This window comes from Saccoglossus kowalevskii, chromosome 6 (genome assembly GCF_978046115.1).
Source record: "Saccoglossus kowalevskii chromosome 6, keSacKowa6.1, whole genome shotgun sequence".
Classification (NCBI taxonomy): Eukaryota; Metazoa; Hemichordata; class Enteropneusta; family Harrimaniidae; genus Saccoglossus; species Saccoglossus kowalevskii.
Window position 1 is genome coordinate 31,040,365 of NC_140646.1, and position 25,401 is coordinate 31,065,765.

The 25,401-nt window shown below is 36.3% G+C and overlaps 1 protein-coding gene across 7 annotated transcripts in view; it reads right to left on the reverse strand.

Moving 5' to 3' along the window:
• Positions 1 to 303: 303 nt before the first annotated feature.
• LOC100370697 (CCR4-NOT transcription complex subunit 1-like) overlaps positions 304 to 25,401 on the reverse strand; it is a 53,066-nt gene continuing 27,968 nt past the window's right edge. For 4 of the 7 annotated variants that reach the window (XM_085500363.1, XM_085500364.1, XM_085500360.1 and 1 more), the window contains exons 26-46: positions 22,195 to 22,251; positions 21,554 to 21,826; positions 20,673 to 20,813; positions 20,309 to 20,464; positions 20,033 to 20,173; positions 14,973 to 15,077; positions 14,711 to 14,842; positions 13,344 to 13,529; positions 12,824 to 12,975; positions 12,174 to 12,282; positions 11,781 to 11,947; positions 11,107 to 11,341; positions 8,077 to 8,316; positions 7,054 to 7,217; positions 6,360 to 6,477; positions 5,696 to 5,797; positions 5,139 to 5,396; positions 4,208 to 4,457; positions 3,726 to 3,858; positions 3,146 to 3,280; positions 304 to 764 (exon numbers count right to left, since the gene is read on the reverse strand). In XM_085500363.1, coding sequence (XP_085356489.1) covers positions 677 to 764; positions 3,146 to 3,280; positions 3,726 to 3,858; positions 4,208 to 4,457; positions 5,139 to 5,396; positions 5,696 to 5,797; positions 6,360 to 6,477; positions 7,054 to 7,217; positions 8,077 to 8,316; positions 11,107 to 11,341; positions 11,781 to 11,947; positions 12,174 to 12,282; positions 12,824 to 12,975; positions 13,344 to 13,529; positions 14,711 to 14,842; positions 14,973 to 15,077; positions 20,033 to 20,173; positions 20,309 to 20,464; positions 20,673 to 20,813; positions 21,554 to 21,826; positions 22,195 to 22,251 — 3,342 coding nt within the window. In that variant the 3' untranslated portion in view covers positions 304 to 676. The remainder of the gene's footprint in view (positions 765 to 3,145; positions 3,281 to 3,725; positions 3,859 to 4,207; positions 4,458 to 5,138; positions 5,397 to 5,695; positions 5,798 to 6,359; positions 6,478 to 7,053; positions 7,218 to 8,076; positions 8,317 to 11,106; positions 11,342 to 11,780; positions 11,948 to 12,173; positions 12,283 to 12,823; positions 12,976 to 13,343; positions 13,530 to 14,710; positions 14,843 to 14,972; positions 15,078 to 20,032; positions 20,174 to 20,308; positions 20,465 to 20,672; positions 20,814 to 21,553; positions 21,827 to 22,194; positions 22,252 to 25,401) is intronic. The other 3 variants (XM_085500365.1, XM_085500362.1, XM_085500361.1) reach the window with 1 other exon arrangement.

The following is a 25,401-nucleotide window of genomic DNA, read 5'->3' on the forward strand; positions in this document are numbered from 1 at the left end:
ACCACTATTACTTACAGCATCAGAACTAATGAATATCAACAGAGTGATGTTTTGTAGATATCCATCTTCAACTTGGCATGGTTATGGAATGATTTGTAGTTATAGTGGTTTTAAGTATTCCTAAAGTGAAATGAATACAACATGACCTTACTATAGACGTCGCGTCTGATTGATAACTGTATGACAACAAATTTCTATAACACAGCTTAATGCATGGCAATGTTACACGTACATTACTCTTCTAGTGTAATTAGCTTACACACGTACATGCACACATGGAAGTATGTTCAAGACAATTGGAAATATGCTTCAGACAAGTTGATTTATTTTCTCATTTTTATCAAGAAATAACATTGAAACCAGGCAGGAAAAAAAACTAATCTATTCAACAAATATACAAGTATACTATGGATCTAATATATATTAAGAACCAAAAAAATATTTCCATGGTAATAATCACTTGTGTCTTTTTTGGACTGAGTAGGATACTGATACATCATTAAAAATGTCTTCAACTCATCAACAATCTTACCAAAACACAATTTATCGTTTCTTTGCACAAATTGCATTTTTTATTCTTATACAAGTGATTAAGAATAATTCCAGTCTTGATAGGGAAGGAAAAAAACATTACAGCTGAAATGGACAGTAGTTAGTTTATCAGTTTCACAAAGTTCTATGACGCAGGCGCTTCAGTTGTTTCCCGCGTTATTCCTTGTCCTTGTTTTTGTTGCATACAGCTACGAGCCACAGACTCAAATAACCTGCAACAGAGAGAAATTACATCAGGAAGGTATATTGGGATACCACAGTAGACGTAAAAGTATCACACAACCACCAACTTCAACTGTTGTTGGACAATGGAATTTATAGTTCTATTCTGATGGTGGGTGGAGGAAAGTTTATATATTTATTTGTGCAATGTGTCGGAACCACACAAATGGAACCAATTGTGGTGGTAAAACACCTTTTTCCTGTAAGTCAATATCATTAATACCAGATTGACTAGGCAACAATTTTATCACTTAAAAATTTACCAGGGTCAACACATTCTGTGTTGAATACCAACTTTTCCTTGTTTTGATGGAATGGGCAACTCAGAATATGCAAGAATACGCCCCACCCCTAAGTACAAGCCCACCCCTTACTTTCCTGATTTAACATGTAGAGACCCCTCACTGGGCTTATGAACAGTGAAGTATGATAGAATGCAAATAGATTTTTTTTTTAGCTTTCTAGGTGCTGTTTGGATATGTGTAACATGAACATCGTTTGGTACCACATGAGTTGAAAAAAGTATGTTCTTTGAATCTGTATTGGATTTGTACACCCACTCCAGAAACAAGACACAGACAGACACATAAAATGAATGCTGTGACAGCTACTTGTCAGTCAGGCAGGAAATGAAGTATGAACAAGTCATTGTCAATGACACGTCCCCGTTCCGTTCATATTTGAGTGACATATACATTCAAAGCAGATCATGACCGAAATGCACCTGCATATGTACAACACATTGTGCTAAATCTGAACAAAATCCATCCATGCATGACTGAGATCCGGTTCTGGAATTGTGAAAATACGTGATTTTGATGCATTTTCGGCCTTAAAATGGCCATCATTCCACTATTGTTAAGCAGATCATGAAACAAATGCACATATCTATTTGTGACATGATGTACCATGTGTGTGTGAAGTTTGAACTTGATCAATCCAGACATGTCTTGGATACGGATCCAGAACTGAATTCTTTAACAAAATGGCCGCCAGTCGGCCATTTCGAACTTGATGCGAAAAAAAAAAAGACGTGCATCAAGGTCCTATTATGTTTAATGTATGTACCAAATTTGAACAAAATCCATCCATGCATAACTGAGATACGGGTCCGGAATGGTGAAAATGTGCGATTTCAATGCATTTTCGGCCTTAAAGCGGCCCCCATTTGGCTATCGTTAATGAGATCATGAAACAAATGCACATACATATTTGTGACATGATGTACCTTGTGTGTGTGAAGTTTGAACTTGATCAATCCAGACATGTCTCGGATACGGATCCAGAACTGAATTCTTTAAAACAAAATGGCCGCCAGTCGGCCATTTCGAACTTGATCCGAAAAAAAAAATGACGTGCATCAAGGTCCTATTATGTTTAATGTATGTACCAAATTTGAATGAAATCCGTCCATGCATAACTGAGATCCGGGTCCGGAATGGTGAAAATGTGCGATTTCAATGCATTTTCGGCCTTAAAGTGGCCGCCATTTGGCTATCGTTAATGAGATCATGAAACAAATGCACATACATATTTGTGACATGATGTACCTTGTGTGTGTGAAGTTTGAACTTGATCAATCCAGACATGTCTCGGATACGGATCCAGAACTGAATTCTTTAAAACAAAATGGCCGCCAGTCGGCCATTTCGAACTTGATCCGGAAAAAAAAAATGACGTGCATCAAGGTCCTATTATGTTTAATGTATGTACCAAATTTGAATGAAATCCGTCCATGCATAACTGAGATCCGGGTCCGGAATGGTGAAAATGTGCGATTTCAATGCATTTTCGGCCTTAAAGCGGCCGCCATTAGGCTATCGTTAATGAGATCATGAAACAAATGCACATACATATTTGTGACATGATGTACCTTGTGTGTGTGAAGTTTGAACTCTATCAATCCAAGCATGTCTCAGATACGGATCCAGAACTGAATTCTTTAAAACAAAATGGCCGCCAGTCTGCCATTTCGAACCCGATCCAAAAAAAAAAATATGACGTGCATCAAGGTCCTATTATGTTTAATGTATGTACCAAATTTGAACAAAATCCGTCCATGCATAACTGAGATCCGGGTCCGGAATGGTGAAAATGTGCGATTTTGATGCATTTTCGGCCTTAAAATGGCCGCTATTCGGCTATCGTTAATCGGATCATGAAAAAAATGCATGTGCATATGTCCCATATAATGTGTGATGTATGAGTGAAGTTTGAACTTAATCGGTCCGTGCATGTTCGAGATACAGGTGATCACGGACGCACGGATGCACGGACGCACGGACGCACACAGGGCAAAACATAAGTCCCCGTTTTCGGACTGTGTCCGAACGGGGACTAATAAATATACAGTATATACTAAAGGACTTACTTTTCTATTTCTGGTGCACAGTGAACAAACTCATGATTCCAAAACTTAAAATTGGGATTCTTTATAAGCTCAATAAATGTAATCAACAAGCCCCAAGGATGTGGTCTGTTCACTATAAGACGTTCTAACAGTACCCTGAAAGACAAACACATGGCCATGTAATTATACCAGAAAATAAGTTTTCCTGAAATTAAATAATGTTAATAACTAATGTACTGACTTGATACGAATTTGGTGAAGGGCTTAAACTTGCCTATACTCATAGAATTCAACAAGTAGTGCACTGTTCGTGTATGAATCAGTTTACAATAAACCACTGTGAGATCCCACATGTGGAGAAATGTGACGTTTTAACAATTCAAAAAAAAAGACAGCGGCAAAAACACATTGCAATATTTTTGGGTATCAATAAGTAAGGGTATCAATAAGTTATAAAAAACAAACAAAAAGTTGAAGTTCAAAATCAAATCCTTTGACACCTTTCACTGAGAGCTCACTGAACAGAAAGCCACCAATTGAAGAAACTTTGCTAAAATTCACAAAATACATTGCAATCGTTTTAATCAGTATGACACATTACCTGGTGATCTGTTCCTGTATTGCTTCTGTGTTAGCTTCAGCAAACAAATATAAAAGTGTGCAGCTGAAATAGTGGGTATGACTGTTTGGATAGCGCAGTTGATTTGCTATTGCATTGAGAAATAAGTAACGACCTGAAAGACAACATATATAAGATTTTCAGTCCAAGTTTGTAGAGTTGAAACATGGTAGTCTGTCTACAAAACTACTCTTGATTAATTAAATGTTATGCATGTTTAAAATGAGCACATGCTAAAGCATAACTGAAACCAGAACAAATAACACTGTATTGTCAAGCCATATTGATTGTCAGTTAGGTTCATGAATATTTATTTTTCCACAAACATGGTATAAAACCATAACCATTAAAGCATTAGATATGGGTCATGTATAAGGATATAATGTGTAAAATAGCATTCGATTACACTTGTGGCTTTAAATATAAAGTACCTAACTAGTCTGATATGCATAAAGAGTAGTTACCTTCGGTATCAAGATCCACTGCTAAGTTTTGGAAGATATCCATATGTGACGAGTGTGTAATAGTACTCATTGAGGGTGCACTGCCTTTGCTGTGTATATATGCTATAGCCTGGGAACCGACATACAAGACTAAAGCATTTGTTAATGGAATATTGTATCTAATACCCGGATCATTAGACACTTGTAGATGACCACGAAGTTCGGATAAGAAAGTCACCGGTGATCTCGTCTTCAGGTATGAATCAAGATCCTACAGAGTATAAGTAGTATGTTAAAGACCTGTGGGATTAAATGGTTTTACTCTCTTCTGATACAGATAGGAAGAGTCGCTATAAAAGCAATATGAACTGCTGCACCTGGACTAAAACTCGGTAACTAAAGTGCTCATCAAGTCAAGATAACCAGCCACAGATGGATGGATATAAAATATTGGACCAGGCATATACTAATACATTAATTAAAATCAGATGTGGGTAGATGTCTCAGCTTTTAATAAATGGCCTTGCAGGAACAGCAACCAATAATATTTTATGTTACAGACCATTATCTAGTAAGGCATGCTGTAATCTGTTGACAAATCTTGTCAGAGTCGTTTGAATGCGCTTTTGCATAGAGATGTACACCAGTAACTGCCAAAAAGCAGCTTACAGTTTCTACAGAGATCAAAATTTAATCCAATTGATCCTATTATTCCCCCCTAACCTGAACCCTAAAACTTCACCCCCCCAAAGTAATTAAATATGCACCTCCAAATAACCAAGTGACCCAAACTGGGATATATACAATTGAAATGGTGGAGGGGCATTGGAGGGGATGGGTTGGGATTAGAGTTATGGATGAGGGAGGCCCAAGGAACTGGCAATATACTTGTGGCACACACATTTCATAAATATCAAAATCTTTATCTAACCCAACACCCACAGTAACTCACTTTTTTGAACGATGACGGCTGTATCATGGCAGCAAAGTTGGTAAGTATCCTTGGAGGATGGGTTATTTCATTCAGCATATCAACCTTCAAGTTTGGCGTGAATGGATCAGGTAGCCGCATATTCCTTGGAAACGCACTGAGAATGAGGTTACGCATCTGAATGCAGTTCGGTGGTATGACATCACAGAAACCATAGTGATAATCACAGAGGAATTCTGGGAAATCATGGAGTAACACCAATAATACTCGTAGAGTACCCTACAAAAATACAATCATTGACGCATTATGATAAGGACAGTATTGATGCAGCTGTGAAGTGATTTTCAGTTTCAGTTAAGTAAATCTAAAGAGCTATACTGTACTAATTTGAAACTTGCAACAAAGCTTCATGCCTCCTCCTCTGGCTGGATGATATTCATCTAACCAGTTACGAGCCTTGTGGGCACAAGGTACTGAAACACTAACCATTATAACACAACAAATTTATTACTTGTGTTAACACTGATTTTTAACATGGCTGGAACCATGATTTTGGTGCCACACTATCAGTCTCTTACCTTATACAGTAGTGTTGTATGTTTGGCCAACTCAGCATTCCTTAAAAACGGGGCCAAAAACTTAAACAAATCAATCAGCAACTGGGCATACATTGGCCAACCCTTTAACAAACAAAAAGTATGTGTAAATAGAATCAGAAGAGTAAATTGAAGGTTCTTGAATAAATTAAAGTCGCCTTCTTGAATACATTTCTGGAAAGCATGGATATTCTCAGGGGCGGACATCCGGGCATTTGCACCACATGGCAACCATCACGGTAAAAACAAAGCCCGAAAACTCTCAGAAAACGGTACTTTGGGATGGTTGTTGAGACTCCCTCCAACAGTGTAACAAGATTACCCTTGCATGTGTAACGCATATAAATTTGATTTTTCAGGATTACTTCAAAGTTGAGTTCCTGTCATTTTCTTGAATTTTCACCAGCTCTTGGCTCGGTATTCCGGGTTCCTCAGCAGCGCACCCAGATCCCATAGAAATATGTAGTACAGTGGTGCACGTCTTAGCAACATGGAACATCTTGTGACATAGCTCCTCCCCCAAGGATAGGGGAACTCATTCATAGACAATCTGCCAATCTTGTCAAAATGACAAAAATCACTGATACAAGGTAATGAACACCCTGAAGTTCGGGGAAAAGACACTTTTGTTCTGAGAAGCCTTTACCTTTTGCTGTGGAAGTATTGCTAACATTCTTGCAATGAATATTCTGTGGGATATAAGTTCCAGCCATGAATATGCAAAACCAGGTGCTTTGCTGGGCCTCAACACATGGAAGGCATTGCTGAAAATACAACATGGTTAACATTAATGATGATGCCGAATTGAATGCACCAGTGCAGGAAATATAAAAGTGAGGCTAATAGAAGCCTGTTTGTCAACTGAAAGTGAGACTGAATGGAGCTTGTTTGTCAACGAAGCAGCCTAGTTGTCACCCCAAAGTGAGGATGAAAGCAGCTTGGTTGTCAACTGAAAGCGAAGCTGAATGGAACCTGTTTGTCAACGCAAAGTAAGCTATAGTGCAATAGTCAAAGGGTGTGAATAGAAAGTTAATGATACTGTAAAAAGGTTAATTGTTCACTGGGTTTTAATCTTGCTTATTTCGCTGACTGGAAAATGCGCTAAATTAAAACCCAGTGAATATGTAAAATTGAGCATAGATCACATTATCTAAATGATAAAACAGTGAATTTAAAACCCACTGAATGTGCATGAAATGGTAAATTAATGAAATTTAAACCCAGTGAAAATTAGTCATTTTACAATATTCAGTTTTTTAATTCTATTGGGTAGGAGGAAAGTCAGAGTTAACATTGACAGATCTAAATGAACCAACATCTTTTGGCAGGTACACACATACCAGAATGCAGTCAATACTTGGTAGTTAATACTCTCCAGTACGTGTTCAGGTGCATTGAGTTCTAAGAGCAGCATTATAAATATACGGTGGTAAGGCAATTGTTGGAATTCTGTATGACGAACTTCATGATCTTGAAGCAGGACACCAGCCACAATACCAAGCACCTTCGGGTAAGATGTAGAACACATCACATTAGTTTTAGTCATTTCAGAATCTGTACTGTATTGTACATTAGAGATAAGTATTTGGGAAATAAAGCATGATTAGTCTAATTTAAGTATCAGAAAAGCGTAAAAGGCCCTAAAATTTCTGTCCCATGCAAAATATGATGCGATGCGATACGATACGATATCCACCATGTTTATTTCCATGAATGAGTTGAGTTTCTTTTGACCCGATAGGTCAAGCCACTTGTTAGCCAATCAGAATGCTACTTGGAGCCAGCCAAAAGTATTCAAATTATCATTTAAATAAGGTTAATAAGCAACCCCCACTGAATAATAAACACAATACAGAACAGATTTACTAATGCAGCAGTTTGATCTTTTGGCATTGATTTTGTGGAAAAATGGCACGATTGTTTTTTAATCAGAAAATTTCCAATTTCTGAAAGACAAATTGAGCATTGCAAAATATCACTTTACAGGGGAAACAGCTCATTGTTACCGATTCACCCTAGTCACAATTATACTCTTAAAATGTGAACTAAGAAAAACCTAAATTGGCACTAGGAACAATTGAAATGTTCTAAATATGACACCTAAATTAGAATATTTACGGTAGGTAGTTACAGATGTACCATATTTGCTCTATTAGAAGTTTATTTCAATAAAAGCAAAAATTGCAGTCACTGTATACAGGATCATTAAAGTATGATTCATTATGACAACAGACACACCCCTCATTTATGCAAACACATCTGCTACTAATAGGGTATTCTTATTGTAATCCCCAAGTTTCATTTGTAGTCACACAAAATAGCACACCAGTCTGACGAAACAAACAACGCAACAGTGGTTTTACCTTGTTAAGAAGATTAATTTTGGTAACTGTATTGGTGGCATCCCCAGAATGTTTTACAAGTAATGCGATCAAGCGCACAAAAGCATCTAATGTGTGAAAACATTTGGCACGTATCAGAGTTGGACTATGTGATGATTGTTCTGCCAATGCTCTGTAGCAAAGTTCTACACACATCTCTGTACACAGACGAAAGAATCTGGTGATCAGGTCATCTGTTTTTAAAATTCCCTGCTGGTGCATCTGCAAACAAAGTATAATATATAGAATGTAGGTCAATAATGGCAACAGTGCAGAGGCAAGTGTATTGTGTATGCATATACAACAGTTATTAATTCCTAGTATACTAGTATATTCTAAAGTGCCTTTCTTGTAATCTTTGAAAAACTAATCTTAGTAGGGACCAAGTTTCATGTCTAGTTTTAAAACACTTGAATATGGAATAAATAAAATATATACTGAAGTTACGATATATATAATATTATACACTTGTATATAATCTTACAGAAAGACAAACATGTTTTTGTTTTGTACACATGTGCAATTACTGGGTGTATTCGCATCCGAACGTCAAGAATGGAATTTCCAGCAACTGTTGTTAAGGATGTAGTAGACATAACAGTCACTATTTTATACATATTTTGTTTATTGTCTATTTTGGTGGCATTTGTCTATATGCATGCAATGGATGTGTTTTCCACTCAAAATAGTAACCAGTACACCCAAAAATGGCATTTTTAACAAAAAAGTTAGGATATGTGTTTATAACAGCAGACCGCTCACTTTGATTTCAGGATAATCGGCTTTGAGCGCAAACAATAAATATTGATCTAATTTGCATAAGTTGGCCTACTTAGCAACGAAAACAACGCACGCACGCCCTGTGATCGTTCTATATTAGTACACCGTGTGTGACACATCCAAAAATTAGCGCTCCTTAAAATTGTTATCCGAAAAAGCAAAACTTCGTCTCACAAAAAATAACATCGATCGCGGTTCGGAAAGTTCGGACTCCAACGACGGTGCAACATTTATCTACATGTAGCTCAGAATTGAAGAACTAGAAAAAGTGTCAAGAAGTGCATAAGAAAGAAAATTATCGTCACATGGTGACGATGATGGGGTGGCTGACGCAGATGGATTGCTGAGACTGATCGATGTCTACATTTTAAATAGCGAACTTTTTCGGCATCATTGCGATGCTCAAGTTGCAACGAAAGGATTTGACATTGGAGGAAGACACACGGCACGGCGGGGGACCCCACTTCCAAATTAAATGTTCAAATTCCGAATGTTATTTTTCCTCAGCAGAGAGAATTTTCACGTCTTTTGAAAAAGAGTTCCAAGTAAACAGGAAAGTGGTGATCGCCGGAAGAGTGATCGGTAAAGGCCGACGTGTGATGGCAAAATTTGCCAAGTACATGGGTTTACCGGCACCGATCCACCGGGGACCATATAAAAAAACACGTCGTTGAAGTGGCAAACGGGGCCGAGAACGAACTTGAGAAGGAATTCGTAGAAGCGGCGTCAGTAGAGCTCCGACAAATAAAATTCAAATCAAGAAACGTGTCAATCACCTCACTCCTTATACGAAGTGTCCCCGCCCAATTATGACGTCAAATTTTCAGAGCTGAAAGTACTGCAGGGTTACTTCCTGCATGGAGCTCCATGATTCCTGTATACCAGGCAGGGTTATCTTTTTACAGGCCGGCTTTGGGTATGGCAAGGTACTTTTTTTCACACGTTGTCCGTCCCAAACGACAAATTATTTATCACAACTAAATTTTAATATCCAGTAAGAAACTGAGATATAAATACAATTGAATAATCGTTACGCCAGTCCCGGTTGCCGCTCGACCGAACAGCGAAACACATGCTCTGTCCGACCGAGCTGTTTCTATCGCTCGTCTCCAGCTAGCACGCCTGCATCTACATTAACAAGGCACATTTCATTTTATTTTTATATATATATATATATATATATATATATATATATATATATATATTTTTTTTTTCTTTCTAAGGGGGGTGACCGATATGATCGTTGTCGGCAAATTGGACATTGTGTAGAAAACACGCGGCGATTCACACTGATCACAGTTGGCCTACATTAAAAATTGCAGTAGCTGCCACAATAACCCCAGTCGTGCGGTTCCCAGTTACTAAGGAAGTAATCATAATCTCTCACTTATGTCCAGTCAATAAACAACCTTTGTATGCGCATAAGATTACATAATTTATCTTTTGTAACTGTACAACGCTATCTCGATGAACGAGTCTCGCCAGTGCTTTGAAGCCTTTTTTACGTTGAATATCGACGATACGCTTGATCACTTTGTAACTTGAACCACACAATCTATAAAATAGAAGTATACCCTTCGCCCGAGTGTAACATTTTTTCTCAAACGACGTCCCAAACTGAAAATATTGGCCAGTTTGTTCAGTGGAAAGGTTATTTGCCGTTTCTGCCAAATGAAAACGGACTAATTAGTGAACTACATTATCGAGTACGCTGCGTTCCCTTGGTATCGCATTGGCTTGAATTTTGCATGGGCTGTTCTACCGAAAGTGTCAAACATGCGGGTGAGAGCGTTTTATCCTAACAATAATCGTGGGCGAGAAATCTTGTTATAAAACTAAAAGTAAATTGAGTGTAATTCAGTGACCGCGGTCCAACATTTCAAGCTGGTCTCATGAAATAAACGCATCTCGCTGGGCAAAAATCTTGTCACCCGATTGGATGGGACACCCTGTGGTTAACATTACGATGTTTGTTACTCATCTAACTAGTTCCAGTTTCACACAGTACTCGTTTTTTTAAAATAACATTTTTGTTTGTTTACTTAGCAGTCACGTGATAACCATTAAATTCTATCCAAAATTACCCAGAATTTCAGAAAGTGTGAGATAAGAGGTTTCATAAAATATATGGTTTACTATAGTTCAGGACAATTCTTATATGAAAATATCAAGCCTAATTATAACATACTTGTTATGTCTACTACATCCTTAAATGATATTAATATTACTAACCTGTCCAACAAATGCAGAGAATGCCTTTGTACTGTCTCTGCCGGCAGCTGGTGAATGATACATATTGACCCATTCTCTAAGTAAATACTCTGTTTTCTCACGCAGACCAGGGGGATCGTCAAACTCCCTTGCTTGCGATATACCTGAATGCATCATGGATGTTGGACCACCCGGTGCTTTATCAAGGAATGTAGTATCATGATTCTGACGAATCACATCAACAAGCTGGGTAAGGCTGAAATCAACAAGTAAATAACATCAAAAAACAACTCAACTGAACCTTTTTATACACAATTATTAATGTGCATCTAAGTTAAACACACAATGTGCAAAGACCGCAGTTAAATCAAAACATATAAAAAGTGTCTCTTTGAGGAACATTTTAGCTAATCTACAGCCAACTTAAGATGTTGCTAATTTCAAATAAAGTATATTCTGACAGTAAGATTGTTGGCTCTCTGATTGGCCTGATTGTTAGGTGTTTCGTAGCCAATCAGAAACAATCCTGTAGGTAACATTGCATTGACATGATTCTATGGCATTTTATTCAGGTGTTTAGATGATTATTTCTATCACAATTAACATTTTAAATGCACATTAAGGACAAGAGTACTTTTGACATGCTTGCATCAAATTTCCATTAATAACAAGTAACACAATAAAAAGTCACTTACCCCTCCGGTGGGTTGGCTGAATGTGATGCGATCCTAACTAGAGTTTGTAAAGTGTTAAAGAGATCAGCTTCATTGCACACGTTACTCATTTTCTCATCAATTAAATAATACTTAACAAGCTGCATGGCGAAGGCTACAGCCAAGAAATTCAGTCCATTTTCCAATGACTAGGAAAAAAGAAAACCACAAACATAAATTCATTCACGTTAAAAAAAAAAAAAGGATTTTACAAAAGACGTGCTTAACAACTGGAACACTAATTTTACCCACTGGCTTCAGGTCGTGATCAATTTTTTTTTGGAGAAAAAATATGGAAGAAATTACGTGGGCTATATTTTGTAATATGTTACGGAAGCTAATTGCAATTATCATGCAATCAAAACCAGTGTTTACCTGTGCTAAATGCATATCATATGCTTGGAGATTCACAAGATGATTTCTTATTAGGCAATCAACAGCATCTAAATTATATCTGCATTCAGTTCTTGTCTCGCATAGCACTCTGCAAAGCAACATCACAATAATTCACTGATAATGATTTCATCGATCAGCGATATCATTGACACATTTATTGAAAACATTATCACAGCTATCAAAAAATCTATGATTTGTTAATTTAAAGGTACAGTATTTGCTCTATTAGTAATGCATACGTTTAGTAAATTACAGGTGTTTCTATGGTCAAAATTTAGGATACAACAAATGTGATTTGTGGTTTACATGCGTTCTTATTAGAGATACTCTTAAGAGTAATACGATATTCTCAGTGGCTAAATTTAACACAAGAAGAAAAAACCTAGTAAAATTACTGGTAATAAATTTTGCTGCTATCAATTTCAATGGTTTGAAGATTTATATGGATCCAATAGGAAGTGGAAATGAATACGGTAAAAAAAAAAAAAAAAAATTGCTTGCCTAAAGTGTTTAATTTCTATCTGAGGTTGATGTTTTCAGTATAATTAGGCTTGAGTGCACTAATGAACAGTTTTACAAACAGAATGAGTCTTACAGGTGAAATAGATATTAGTAAATAATGATTTTACCTGGTGACTTGTTTGTTGGTCCATTGTGGTCCATATGCCCTGTGATCCTGTAAAGCTTTTAATACCAATAAATGACAATCACGAAACCTCATGCTCAGTTCTGGATCTGTAGCTATTTGGGGATTCAGACCCTCTAATAACCCTTCCACAGCCTAGAAAAAAAATAAAACCCAACAACGCATGAAGCTTCAACTGTTGATAGGACACAAAATACAGAATAAATTAATGAACTTAATGGACCATTTTCTGTTAAATAAAGAAATTCGAGTTCAAAATCAGACATTCGACGCGCATCTTTCATGCATCTCGCGAGATCTCACAGATGAACGGAAAATCACCTATTAACTACAAGTCTTCATGGTCAACATCCTTAGATGGTTTATTTTGCGCAAGACGACAATGCATTACAACCGTGAGAATTGACAAACTGAGGAGGGTTATTAAAACATAATTTGATAGAATTCCAGCAATTTTACTAGCAAGAGATCTGAAGTAGGCATGTATGCTGCTGTAAACTTACTTTCTGCAGAAGTGCCAGCGCTGTAACAATCTCCCTGGAGTTCCTGGCCAGCAGTACTGCCTCCAGTAGACTATGTATGGCGGACAGAAGTGGGTTATTGGGTGTAGCTACTGTACACTGTAGATACTGTTCAATGTCTCCGGCACACTTATCATAAATCTGAGTTATTTCATCAGTGGCATATGACTAAAAAATAAACATAGAACTATTACAACCTTGCTGAAATCACTGCTCGTTCACAGCTATTAATTGCCTTTTCCACAGAGTTCCAAGTGTGTCAATCTCATTGTAAAAGAACTCTGACTGATAGAGCGGCAGCCACTTGCTCTACATGTGTATTATTCAATGGGATTATTAATTGGATCAGTAAGTAAGCCTTGGTTGTCCACACTAAAGTCAAGATAAACTAGACTTCAGGACTTCATAGGTTCTCTTCATTTCCAATGTGATCATATAGTGTGGAGACAATTTGGCCAGTTTTGGAATAGCAGAGCGTTTTGACTTCAAATTAGTATCCACTGTAAAGATTGAAAGCCTCCAAATAAGAGAGGACTGTGATGTAAAAATCTGCAGATCATACATTTAGATATCTCACCCAACAGCATTGGTTCACTTAAAAATGTTTGTTATTTAGTGATTTATAACTAACTTGAACTTTCAAGTACCGTAAAATCTGTATTAGAAGCCGCATCCCTAATAGAAGTCGCATCCATTCTATTTGAATAATTGAGAACCAAAAATTCATCATTTCTCATATGTGTAGATACTCTAATAGAAGCCGCATCCCCTCTGTTGCATTGTACCATTTTAATAGAAGCCGCGGCTTCTAATACAGATTTTACAGTAGTCACATTACAAATATCAGCAAGTATATGAACATTTGTGAGAAGATTTCTATTGAATACAAATAAAGTTTTTGAGCAACATTATCACAGTAAGATTTGTCAATGAAATCTGAGACAGCCTTACGAATAATAAACTAGATGATTCTATTGTCTGTAATTTGTAATAAAGATAGTGATTGATGCACAACTTCCATATGAACACATGTTGTCAGGTATAGTTGGTGGCACAGTTTTTGGCACAAACCAAACATTGTTCAAGATTGCCTGAAGCATGTGGATTGTTTTGAGAGAAGTGAATGTTACAATTTTATGGGCATTGGCATTAAGACATCTGATCAATGCCACATACAACACAGGCAGAACACGCGAGATACAGCAGCGAGGCAGACTGACAGAATTAAATACACTACATCTAAGAAAGCAAACTAAGCGAATAAACTGAGTTGCAGCATGACTAGCAGCAAAAGCAACTTCACACCTTGTACAGCACATCTACGGTCAAAGGTTGGATAATTTCACTACCTTGTCAGTTACCTGCATTGGTTTTGCTAAGAAACCTGTCGGTTGACTAGCATCATTGGTTGGTAAAAATCCAGGAATATTGCGTGCAAATTCCTCATATACTGCAGTCTGATTTAGGGTTACACCACCAACCTGTAAAAAACAGTATGACAAATCTTAGGTAAGTATTACAAACGCCCAACAACCAGTGGATTGGGGCAAAGATGATATTTATATCACAAAACAGGGTTTGAGGCAAACTGTGTATAAATACAATAAATACCTTGAGTCGTATCTGTTCAGGCATTCTTTCTGCTTGGTATGTAAGCACCATAGGATCACAGTAACGCCGACCTTCATTGCGAGCATGTTTACGCAATTCAAATTCCTAAAGAGATGCAAGAAAAATGTTAAATCTCCTGGGTTGAGAAAAGTAATATATTCACTGTATACTGACACTAAAGTCAAAATCAATGATGCCCAACACAAAACAAGACATGAAATGTCACAGTCCCCGTTATTTGATTATAAAGTAGTACAAGGAACATCTGCAAACAGGTGAATGAATATGTACTCTATGTGGGTACAACTCATCATAAAGTGATTTCCCATAATCTAGTTTTGTACTGACAACTAAAAACTTCCACTGACCCATGTTCAGAATCTCAGAGTACACAAGTGCAACAAAACTATTTGTCATACATGTATACTTGCTCAAGAAACTGCATTCATAAATCTGAGTGAACCTTGATGTACATGACTTCTTTGTTAATCAGGTCTTAGTATATTACCAGGACCTGGGTTTGTTTCAACATCACCACTGGGCATCAGAATCATTCTCATGTTGTCAAATACAATTTTTTATTAATACAGTAAGGTTTATTATTTAAAATGTATTCATTGTACATAGAACAACATCTGTTAATTTAAACAATTGTAAAAGCTATGTTTTCAGAGCAAGTACATGTAATAATTAAGGAAGCCAGTAAAGGTTGGTCTGCTCATAACCTTCAATGGAGAAGTAACAATAATTGTTTGAAGTCTTTTTAGTGCAGTGATATTATTGCATTTCATCATTATTAATGGGTATAAAATACTGTAAACCATTTAATTTTCACTTCTAGATATATTCAGGATTCTATGAAATTTCAATAAAGTCCCTGACACTCCATGTTGTTGGAACCCAGAAAAAATTGCCTTGCAAAATTGAAGCAGTTCACAGCACCACTGTAAAAAAAAAAAGTTTAAAATGAGTATTGTTAAAGATATACACATGTGGGTTCACAAGACATACCGGTATGTACCAATCTGAGCGGTTCTAGAGATTAGTATCACAAGATTTTACTCTCCGTGATTCAATATCAGCCCTATGTATAACGCTGTGTTGATCAGGCGAACTAATTGACAATGGCCCTACAGGTATCGCTATGCAATCACAGTAGTTTTGTATTCTTCTTGCATTTCGACCATGGAAAAATATTTGTTTTTGAGAGTGGCCGAATTATTAGAAGAAAAACAGAAACTATTTTTTTTTAGTATAAATTCTAGTAACTGAAATGCAGGATTGGTAAAGAGCAAGACAATAAGCAAGATTGATAAACCTTCAGCGAGCACTCCTGAAATTTCAGATCATTGGTACCATGTTTTTGGATACATTCAATAAAATTGGGTTATTTATTTGATGTAACGAAACATGCATTCACAGCAGACGGAAATTCGTTTGAGATGTTACTGGATTTTTGTATTCAGTTTTCCATTTCAACCACCATCATCACTTAGTAAGCTGAGATCATGCATAAATGCACAGTGTAGTGCCACCAGAAAACCAATTGCTTGAGAATATTTTGCACCATTACACCATTTCAAATATTATATTAATTCACAGACAACAAAATAAAGATTTTCAATAACATATAAGTTTTCCCACAGTTTATGATTGTATGGCAATTACATGGCTTCACCAGTTTTACTCTGGAAGAAGTTGGAAACAGATAACAGGAAGGGGCTACATGGCTACATCTTTTTTTTTTGAATTTGAATCAAGCATGATTTTTAATTTTTTTTTTTTTTTTACAAATGTCTATTTCAGGGCAACAGAAACAAAAACAATAAATGTGTAGGTAGGCATTTTAACAATTGCACTATTAATATTGGATGAAAACGTCATTACCGATATAAATCATAATTCTGTTCAAATTAAATATAAGATCACATTTAATTTAGTCAGTTTTCATAATTAAATACATAATAACATGTACTTATAAATTTGAATAAGGTTCAACGGCTTTTTCATTTAGTGCCAGTTTATACACCATAAAACTTCTGGTTTAGGTGTCACACTCAAAGAGTGAAAGGCCTTTGGTTTGGCATCGCGAAATGTTGGAATTGAATCCCCCCAAAAATTCAGTAAAGTTTACGAAAAGTAAAGTATTTTCTAAAAGAAGTTTCGAATAAATACAAACACGAATACATTGCTTAGTTGTTAGTACCGGTAGCAAATGATCACGGTAGCACAATCTGGTCATTCTGTGTTTCGCAAGTGAATAACTTACTTGTTTTCGAAGTATTGCAATTGTTTATTATTATTCAGTAATGATTATAATACGCACAAAAAAATAATTCGTTGAATTTTTATGAATTGGAAGTAATATTCAACTTAGTTTCATCGTAAACGAATGATTTCGGTCGAATGTAAATGCGATGCGATGCGATATCCGCCATGTTATTTCAGTACACGTGGTCATTTAAATATGTTAATGACGGCTCAGTGACCTCGTGGTGAACGCAACAGGGGATTCACCGATGTTTAGCAAGATCTTTATGCTTTGATTTTGACGGGGAAAACGGCATGATTTTTTTTAAATCGAAAAATTAGTTGTTTTCAAAAAAATAAACTGAGCATTCAAAGAATAATTTAACATTGTTCACAGAAATAACAGCCCATTGTCGAAACGAAGCTTACCCATTCACGCTATTCACAATAAACATGATACTCTTGAATAGGTGTCAATGACTACGGTAAAATATAAATTAGACTCTTTTAGGCATCAGGAGTGAATGAAATATCCAAAACATTAAAAAAAAAAAACTGCCAAAAAAACGGGCGATTTCACGGTCCGTTCACAGACTGTGGTCCGTTGCAGACTGCTCGACCGACCGTCCATACACGTGTTGTCACTGTACATCCGCCATGTTGAATCGCACAAGATCGCCAAAATCTTCATTGCAACTAACAGTTCAATGCTCACAACATAAAAAATACGAATATAATCATAGGCAACCTGCTATTATATAATGAATAAATTGATCGACACAGGGAAATTCCCCCCCCCCCCCCGAGTTGTGAATATTTCGGAAATCGCTACACAAGCAAAAGACCGGAAAACGATTTACCGGTACTTGAAAACTATGTCCTCGTGAATTAATCGTTCGTGTACAATAATTTGACAGGGTATACAATTCACAAACTAGTTTCGTAGATTAGAGACAATTGTTTGCTTTTTTTGGTTTTTCACAAGAATATAAAGCTGGCAATCATAATATTCACGTCCGTACGTCACGAAATGTACACCAATCGTACCCCAATAAACTGGAAAACTTACCTTTGCAAACACGTCTCTTATGCCGCCTTCTTGAAGTTCTTGAAATCAAATAAAGTTACTAGTTCTTCTAGTAACGAGTGAATGAGACCACTGAGCCAAACAGAATACATGTATAAACAGTACTATAATAAATTGCACGCAATGGAGAAATCACGTGCCGTAATAACAGCAGCCTTACTCACAGATCTAATCTACTGTAAAATATTTTATTTCAGCTGGAATTATCATTCGCTGAAAAGACTTTTTCTGGGTGTTTTGTATTGAATTTATTTTCATTGATTTTTGACAAGTTGACTGTAAAATATAAGAAAAGGGTATATTCGCTGGATTTTATTTTAGCTGAAACATTCCTTCAGCGAAAATAGCAAAAAAATGTTGCAAGCAAAAATAAAGTATTTTACAGTAATTAATTTATTCTGAGCATGCGCAGACGTTTTGTCAATGTTGCCGGGAGAGGCAATTTTTGATAAAATCGTGAAAAAGACCCACTTGGGATTTTCAGATCTGGAAAAAAAATTACGTGCATACTCGGAGGGAACATGTTCATCAACCTGCCAAGTTTCACTGATATCTGCTGTAGAATTTCTGAGAAAATGTTGGAGACTGAATTATGGACATAACCTGAATTAGTAGTCCTCTTTTCAGGCTGCGCCTGAACGGGAACTAATTAAGATACCAGCAAGTCCTTGAAAATGACACAGTCCCCGTTAAATTTTTGAAAGTTCTCCTTGTGCTCATTATATTAAAGCAGAGGGGTTGTCGCGAGCGTGTCCTTGAAACTTGAGTTCCAAGTGGCGTATACAACAGATTGTTTATTTACATCAAAACATGTGTTCCATGTAGTAGTAATATGGCCAAAAATAAAAACAGCCGTTATTCGGCCATCTTTGATCTGATTATAAAAACACTGATATGTATGATGTATGTGCCAAATACGAATGAAAATGGTACATAAATTGTGGAAATATAGTAGTAAGGCCAAAAAGTTAGATGGCTGTCAATTGGCCATCCTTGACCAGATTTTGAAACAAATTGTCATGGACATGCATCCTAACATGTATAAAGTACATGTGCCAAATTTTAATGAAAACTGACAGTGCACGTCCAAGATACCGCACAAAAAACCCAAACAAGATGCCTGCCAGTCAACCATCTTTGATCCAATTGTGAAATAAATCGTCATGGACATGTATCCTAACATGTATAATCTATGTACCAAGTTTGAATGACAACTGACAAAGCATGTCCAAAATACAACATTTTCAAAAAACAAGATGGCTGCCATTTGGCCATTTTGAATCAAATCGCTAAACTACTGCATGTGCATATGTCCCACATAAGGTACAAGGCACATGCAAAGAATGGACGGAATCGGTCCACAAGATTCTGAAATACGACTCTGGACAGACTGACAGACAGACAGACGAACAGACAGACGGACAGACAGACAGACAGACTCGGGAACTCACGGACATGTATCCTAACATGTATAATCTATGTACCAAGTTTGAATGAAAACTGACAAAGCATGTCCAAAATACAACATTTTCAAAAAACAAGATGGCTGCCAATCGGCCATTTTAAATCGAATCGCTAAACCACTGCATGTTCATATGTCCCACATAAAGTACTAGGCACATACAAAGTTTTCGGACTTCATCTGAACGGGGACTAATAATAAACTGATGTAATCCACTCTCCGCCTCTGATCACCTATCTCACCAACTATCATAACACTCACCGTTGCCAGCCTCTTGTCCATCTCTGGTACAGCTTTTTCTACAGCACATTTTTGGATGAAAGCACATGCCAACTCCACATTCTCTGTAGCCACCACTGTAGCTGCTTGCTCTATCATTTCTTTCTGTTGAGTTGTAGCACCCTGAGAGAGAAAGATCAAAATCATTACATATGCACGAATAAACAACTGTATGGATAATTACACAGGAGATGAGTACCTGTATAATAAATGCGACTGAAATCATGAAAAAATAATAAAATAAATGGTTTGACATACCTTCAGAGCAGTGAGGCAATTATTTTTGAAATTATTACTAATGCTAACCATGAGTGGTTCCCTACACGTTATCATGGCCATGCCAGCTGTCAGATTGCGTACCATGTGGTGGGCTGCAGCACGCATCCGCGACTCTTCAGGGTCCAATGCAAAGTCCTACAAAATATATCAATCAATATAATAGTTTTATAAATAATCAATAGATCAACAAAAATGAGCAATAACATTTTTACATATGGATCAGTAAGTAAGCCTTGGTTGTCCACATTAAAGTCAAGATGAACTAGACTTCAGGACTTCATAGATTCTCTTCATTTCCAATACAATCAATCAACACAATCAAAGAAATGTTGTATATTCATACCTTCTTGACAATTTGTTCACACGTTGTCATTGCTATCTTGATAGATCTCTCCACTACCGGAGTCACCAATTCCTGGACGGCACGGTCTACTGATGGTCTCACACACTGCTTCAATGTTAAATTAGCTTGGAAAAGAGCAATCTGAAAGTAAATGCAAGTGACGTACAAAAGTTATTACATTTTGTAAGACTAAGAAAATGAAACTGGGAAAGCAGAAACATACAAGCTCAATGTTTTACTGAAGAGAATGTTTTAAAGGAACACTACTATATAATGTTCTGAAAAGGAAACCTGAATGCACATTTGCCATGACTGCTCTACTTGTGTATTGTTCAATGGGTTATTAATTGGATCAGTAAGTAAGCCTTGGTTGTCCACATTAAAGTCAAGATAAACTAGACTTCAGGACTTCATAGGTTCTCTTCATTTCTAATGTGATCATATAGTGTGGAGAAAATTTGGCCAGTTTTGGAATAGCAGAGTGTTTTAACTTCAAATTTGTACCCACTGTAAAGATTGCCAAAATTTCCAATAGTCTTTGCTATGTTGTTTGCCTCCAAATGAGAGAGAGGACTGTGATGTAAAAATCGTGCAGATCATACCCTTAGATATCTCACCCAACAGTATTGGTTCACTTCAAAATTTACTTTATTTAGTGATTTATAACAAAATTGAACTTTCAAGTAGTCACATCCCAAATACTGAAGTTCAATCTCCATTATTATTTTACAGTCACTGTAACAGTTTTAGTTGACTCCTGATGTTTATAGTATTTGTGCCATATTCAACCACCCGGAAACATGGGGGAATATTATTTAAAGTTGAATTTATAAACTATTCAGAAGCAGGAATATCAGTTCTCTTGTTTGTGTTGGACATACCTGATTATTGATAGCAATATGTGGAGCCAGACCAGCCAACGATGATACGTTGAGATCATGAAAACTGAATTGGGGCTGTGGAGGTACTGGAGTGGCAGTCGTGGTAGTACTTGTTGTGGTAGCAGCTACTGTTGTGGTATCAGCTGAACTAGTGGTGGTTGTAGTTGTAGATGCTGGAAGATTCTCCTCGACTTTGATAACAGGAGAGAATATCTGTTCTTCCAAAGCAATCAGCCTCTCTGTGTCTTGTAGTAGGGTTCCTGGAGCCAGATCCTTGTAATGCATGACAAAAATTACTTTTATATCAAGAAATGAAGTGATGGCTGCTGGGTCTGGCATTGTAAAACAAATACTGCACAAACCACTAACTATGCTGTGTATTTGATTTTTTTTTTCATTTGGCAAAGTTAGTTAGCTAACAATTAGTTGCTTAACAGATTTATCAGACCTGGCAGTTGCACAATGAAGACTACTCAACAGCTGAAAACAAAATGCAAAATGTAACCACAGTCAAGACTGTGGAATGAATCAAATGGACAGAACCCAACCCACTAGTCCCTTGCTTTCAACTGAACATAATATAGGTTCCATTGACAGAACCCAAACCAAAAGTCCCTTCAAACATGATATGTAATACTCACATTGATATCTAAATTGAGGGTCTTGCACAAAACTTCAATTTCAAATTTCAAATTAAGCTACAAAGACAAGAATTGGAGGTATATTATTTATCAATGATAGAATATATAAACACACATCAATGAATGATTAGGTTCATTATCTGGATCAGAAAGTAAGCCTGTGATTGTCCACATAGATGTCAAGATAGACAAGACTTAAGATTATTTATAGAGTGTCTTCATATCCAGCAACATTAAAAAATAATCAAAGAAAGCTTAGAAAAAACTCCCGTGTGCTGAGAGTATTGGAGACACAGTAAAAATTAATTCAAAATTACTTGAAATTGAGATGTTGATGGAAACGCAGAAAATTTATTATGCAAATAAGGTAACGAACAGATTTAAGTGTCAAACTAATAAGGTCTGAACAATGTACCAAGTTTCATTGAAAGGTGATTAGAACCAAAAAAATATTAATTATTATGCTAATTAGAGAATTAATATGAACAGATTTTAACCCAAAATTAATCAGGCTGTCAATTGTCCTAGACCATTTATGTACCAAGTTTTATTCAAATGTGATGATTAATACTTGAGATATACAGTATTAATTAATTATGTTAATTAGGTGATTAAGAAGCATAAATATTTACCAAAAACTAATATGGTGTATAGTCCTAGGTTCATTGAAATGTGACAGGTACTCTTGAAAAGTTTCGTTAAAATCCAATGAGTGGTTTTTAGACATCAGTGCAACAGCCATAGAACAGCAAAAAATTAACTAATTATGCAAATTAGGTAATTAATAGGCACAATTATTTATCCCCAAATTAATCAGGTCTCTGCGTAGTCCTAGAATATCTATGTCGCAAGTCTCATTGAAATGTGATGATTAGTACTTGAGATATCAGGTGAAACACTGAAAATTAACTAATTATGCTAATAAGGTAATTAATATGCACAGATATTTACCCAAAACTAATTAGGTCTCTGCACAGTCCTCAAGTAACTATGTACCAAGTTTCATTGAAACGTGATCATTATTACTTGAAATATCAACCCCTGAAAATTAATTAATTATGCAAATTAGGTACTTAATATGTACTGACATTAGCCTAAAAACTATCAGGTCTGTGCAGTGTCATATGACATCTATGTACCAAGTTTTATTGAAATGTTATGATTAGTACTTGGGATATCAGTGGAAAAGCCGAAAATTGATTAATCATTATGTAAATTAGGTAATTAATAATATTAACAGATTTTTACCCCAAACTAATCAAATCTGCGCATTAGTTCAGAGCATCCATGTGCCAAGTTTCATTGAAATCCAATGAGTGGTTCTTCAAAAATCAGTGGAACAGTCATAAAACAGCTTAAAATCAGTTAATTATCATGCAAATTAGGTAATTAATATTCATAGATTTTACCCAAAACTAATCAAACCTGCATATAGGTTCAGAACATCCATGTGCCAAGTTTCATCAAAATCCAATGAGTGGTTCTTCAGATATCAGTGGAACAGTCTTGGAACAGCTAAAAATCAGCTAATTATCATGCAAATTAGGTAATTAATATTCATAGATTTTTACCAAAACCTAATCAGCTCTGCGCATTATCCCAGAGCATCTATGTACCAAGTTTCACCAAAATTTGATTAGTGGTTCTTGAGATAACGGTGGAACAAAAAAAGTGACATACATACATACAGACGGACGGACAGACATACAGACAGGGTAACTGCAAAGACTCCCTTTTGTGCTTCGCACACGGGAGTCAAAAACTTCAGTTCAGGCAGTAGTTTATTTCAAAACATCAATGGGCAAATGCAAACATCAACTCTTGCATGCAGCATGGTGTTAAAGCCATCAATACATAAACTCCAATAGGTGATTTTCCGCTCAACTGCGAAATCTCACAAGAGGCATAACAAGCAGCCTGTCGGCTGAGATAGCTCCGCTGTTAGCAATGCACGTGGCAATTAAAGAACAGAAGATATCATTAGAAAATGAACAAATCTGAGAGAGGTCCACATGTAGTACCTATATATGTAATATCAAAGCAATTGGACTTGCGGTTTTCAACAAGAAGTCGAAAATATCACTTTTTACCAAAAATTACAAAAATATTCACCAAAATTAGAGAATTAAAGATATCATTACAAAATGAACAAATCTGAGAGAGGTCCACATGTAGTACCTATATATGTAATATCAAAGCAATTGGACTTGCGGTTTTCAACAAGAAGTCGAAAATATCACTTTTTACCAAAAATTACAAAAATATTCACCAAAATTAGAGAATTAAAGATATCATTACAAAATGAACAAATCTGAGAGAGGTCGACATGTAGTACCTATATATGTAAATATCAAAGCAATTGGACTTGCGGTTTTCAACAAGAAGTCGAAAATATCACTTTTTACCAAAAATTACAAAAATATTCACCAAAATTAGAGAATTAAAGATATCATTACAAAATGAACAAATCTGAGAAAGGTCCACATGTAGTACCTATATATGTAATATCAAAGCAATTGCACTTGCGGTTTTCAACAAGAAGTCGAAAATATCACTTTTTACTAAAAATGACAAAAATATTCACGAAAACAAGTCATTGTCAATGACACGTCCCCGTTCCGTTCATATTTGAGTGACATATACATTCAAAGCAGATCATGACTGAAATGCACCTGCATATGTACAACACATTGTGCTAAATCTGAACAAAATCCATCCATGCATGACTGAGATCCGGTTCTGGAATTGTGAAAATACGTGATTTTGATGCATTTTCGGCCTTAAAATGGCCATCATTTCGCTATTGTTAAGCAGATCATGAAACAAAGGCACATATCTATTTGTGACATGATGTACCATGTGTGTGTGAAGTTTGAACTTGATCAATCCAGACATGTCTTGGATACGGATCCAGAAGTGAATTCTTTAAAACAAAAAGGCCGCCAGTCGGCCATTTCGAACTTGATCCGAAAAAAAAAAAGACGTGCATCAAGGTCCTATTATGTTTAATGTATGTACAAAATTTGAACAAAATCCATCCATGCATAACTGAGATACGGGTCCGGAATGGTGAAAATGTGCGATTTCAATGCATTTTCGGCCTTAAAGCGGCCGCCATTTGACTATCGTTAATGAGATCATGAAACAAATGCACATACATATTTGTGACATGATGTACCTTGTGTGTGTGAAGTTTGAACTCGATCA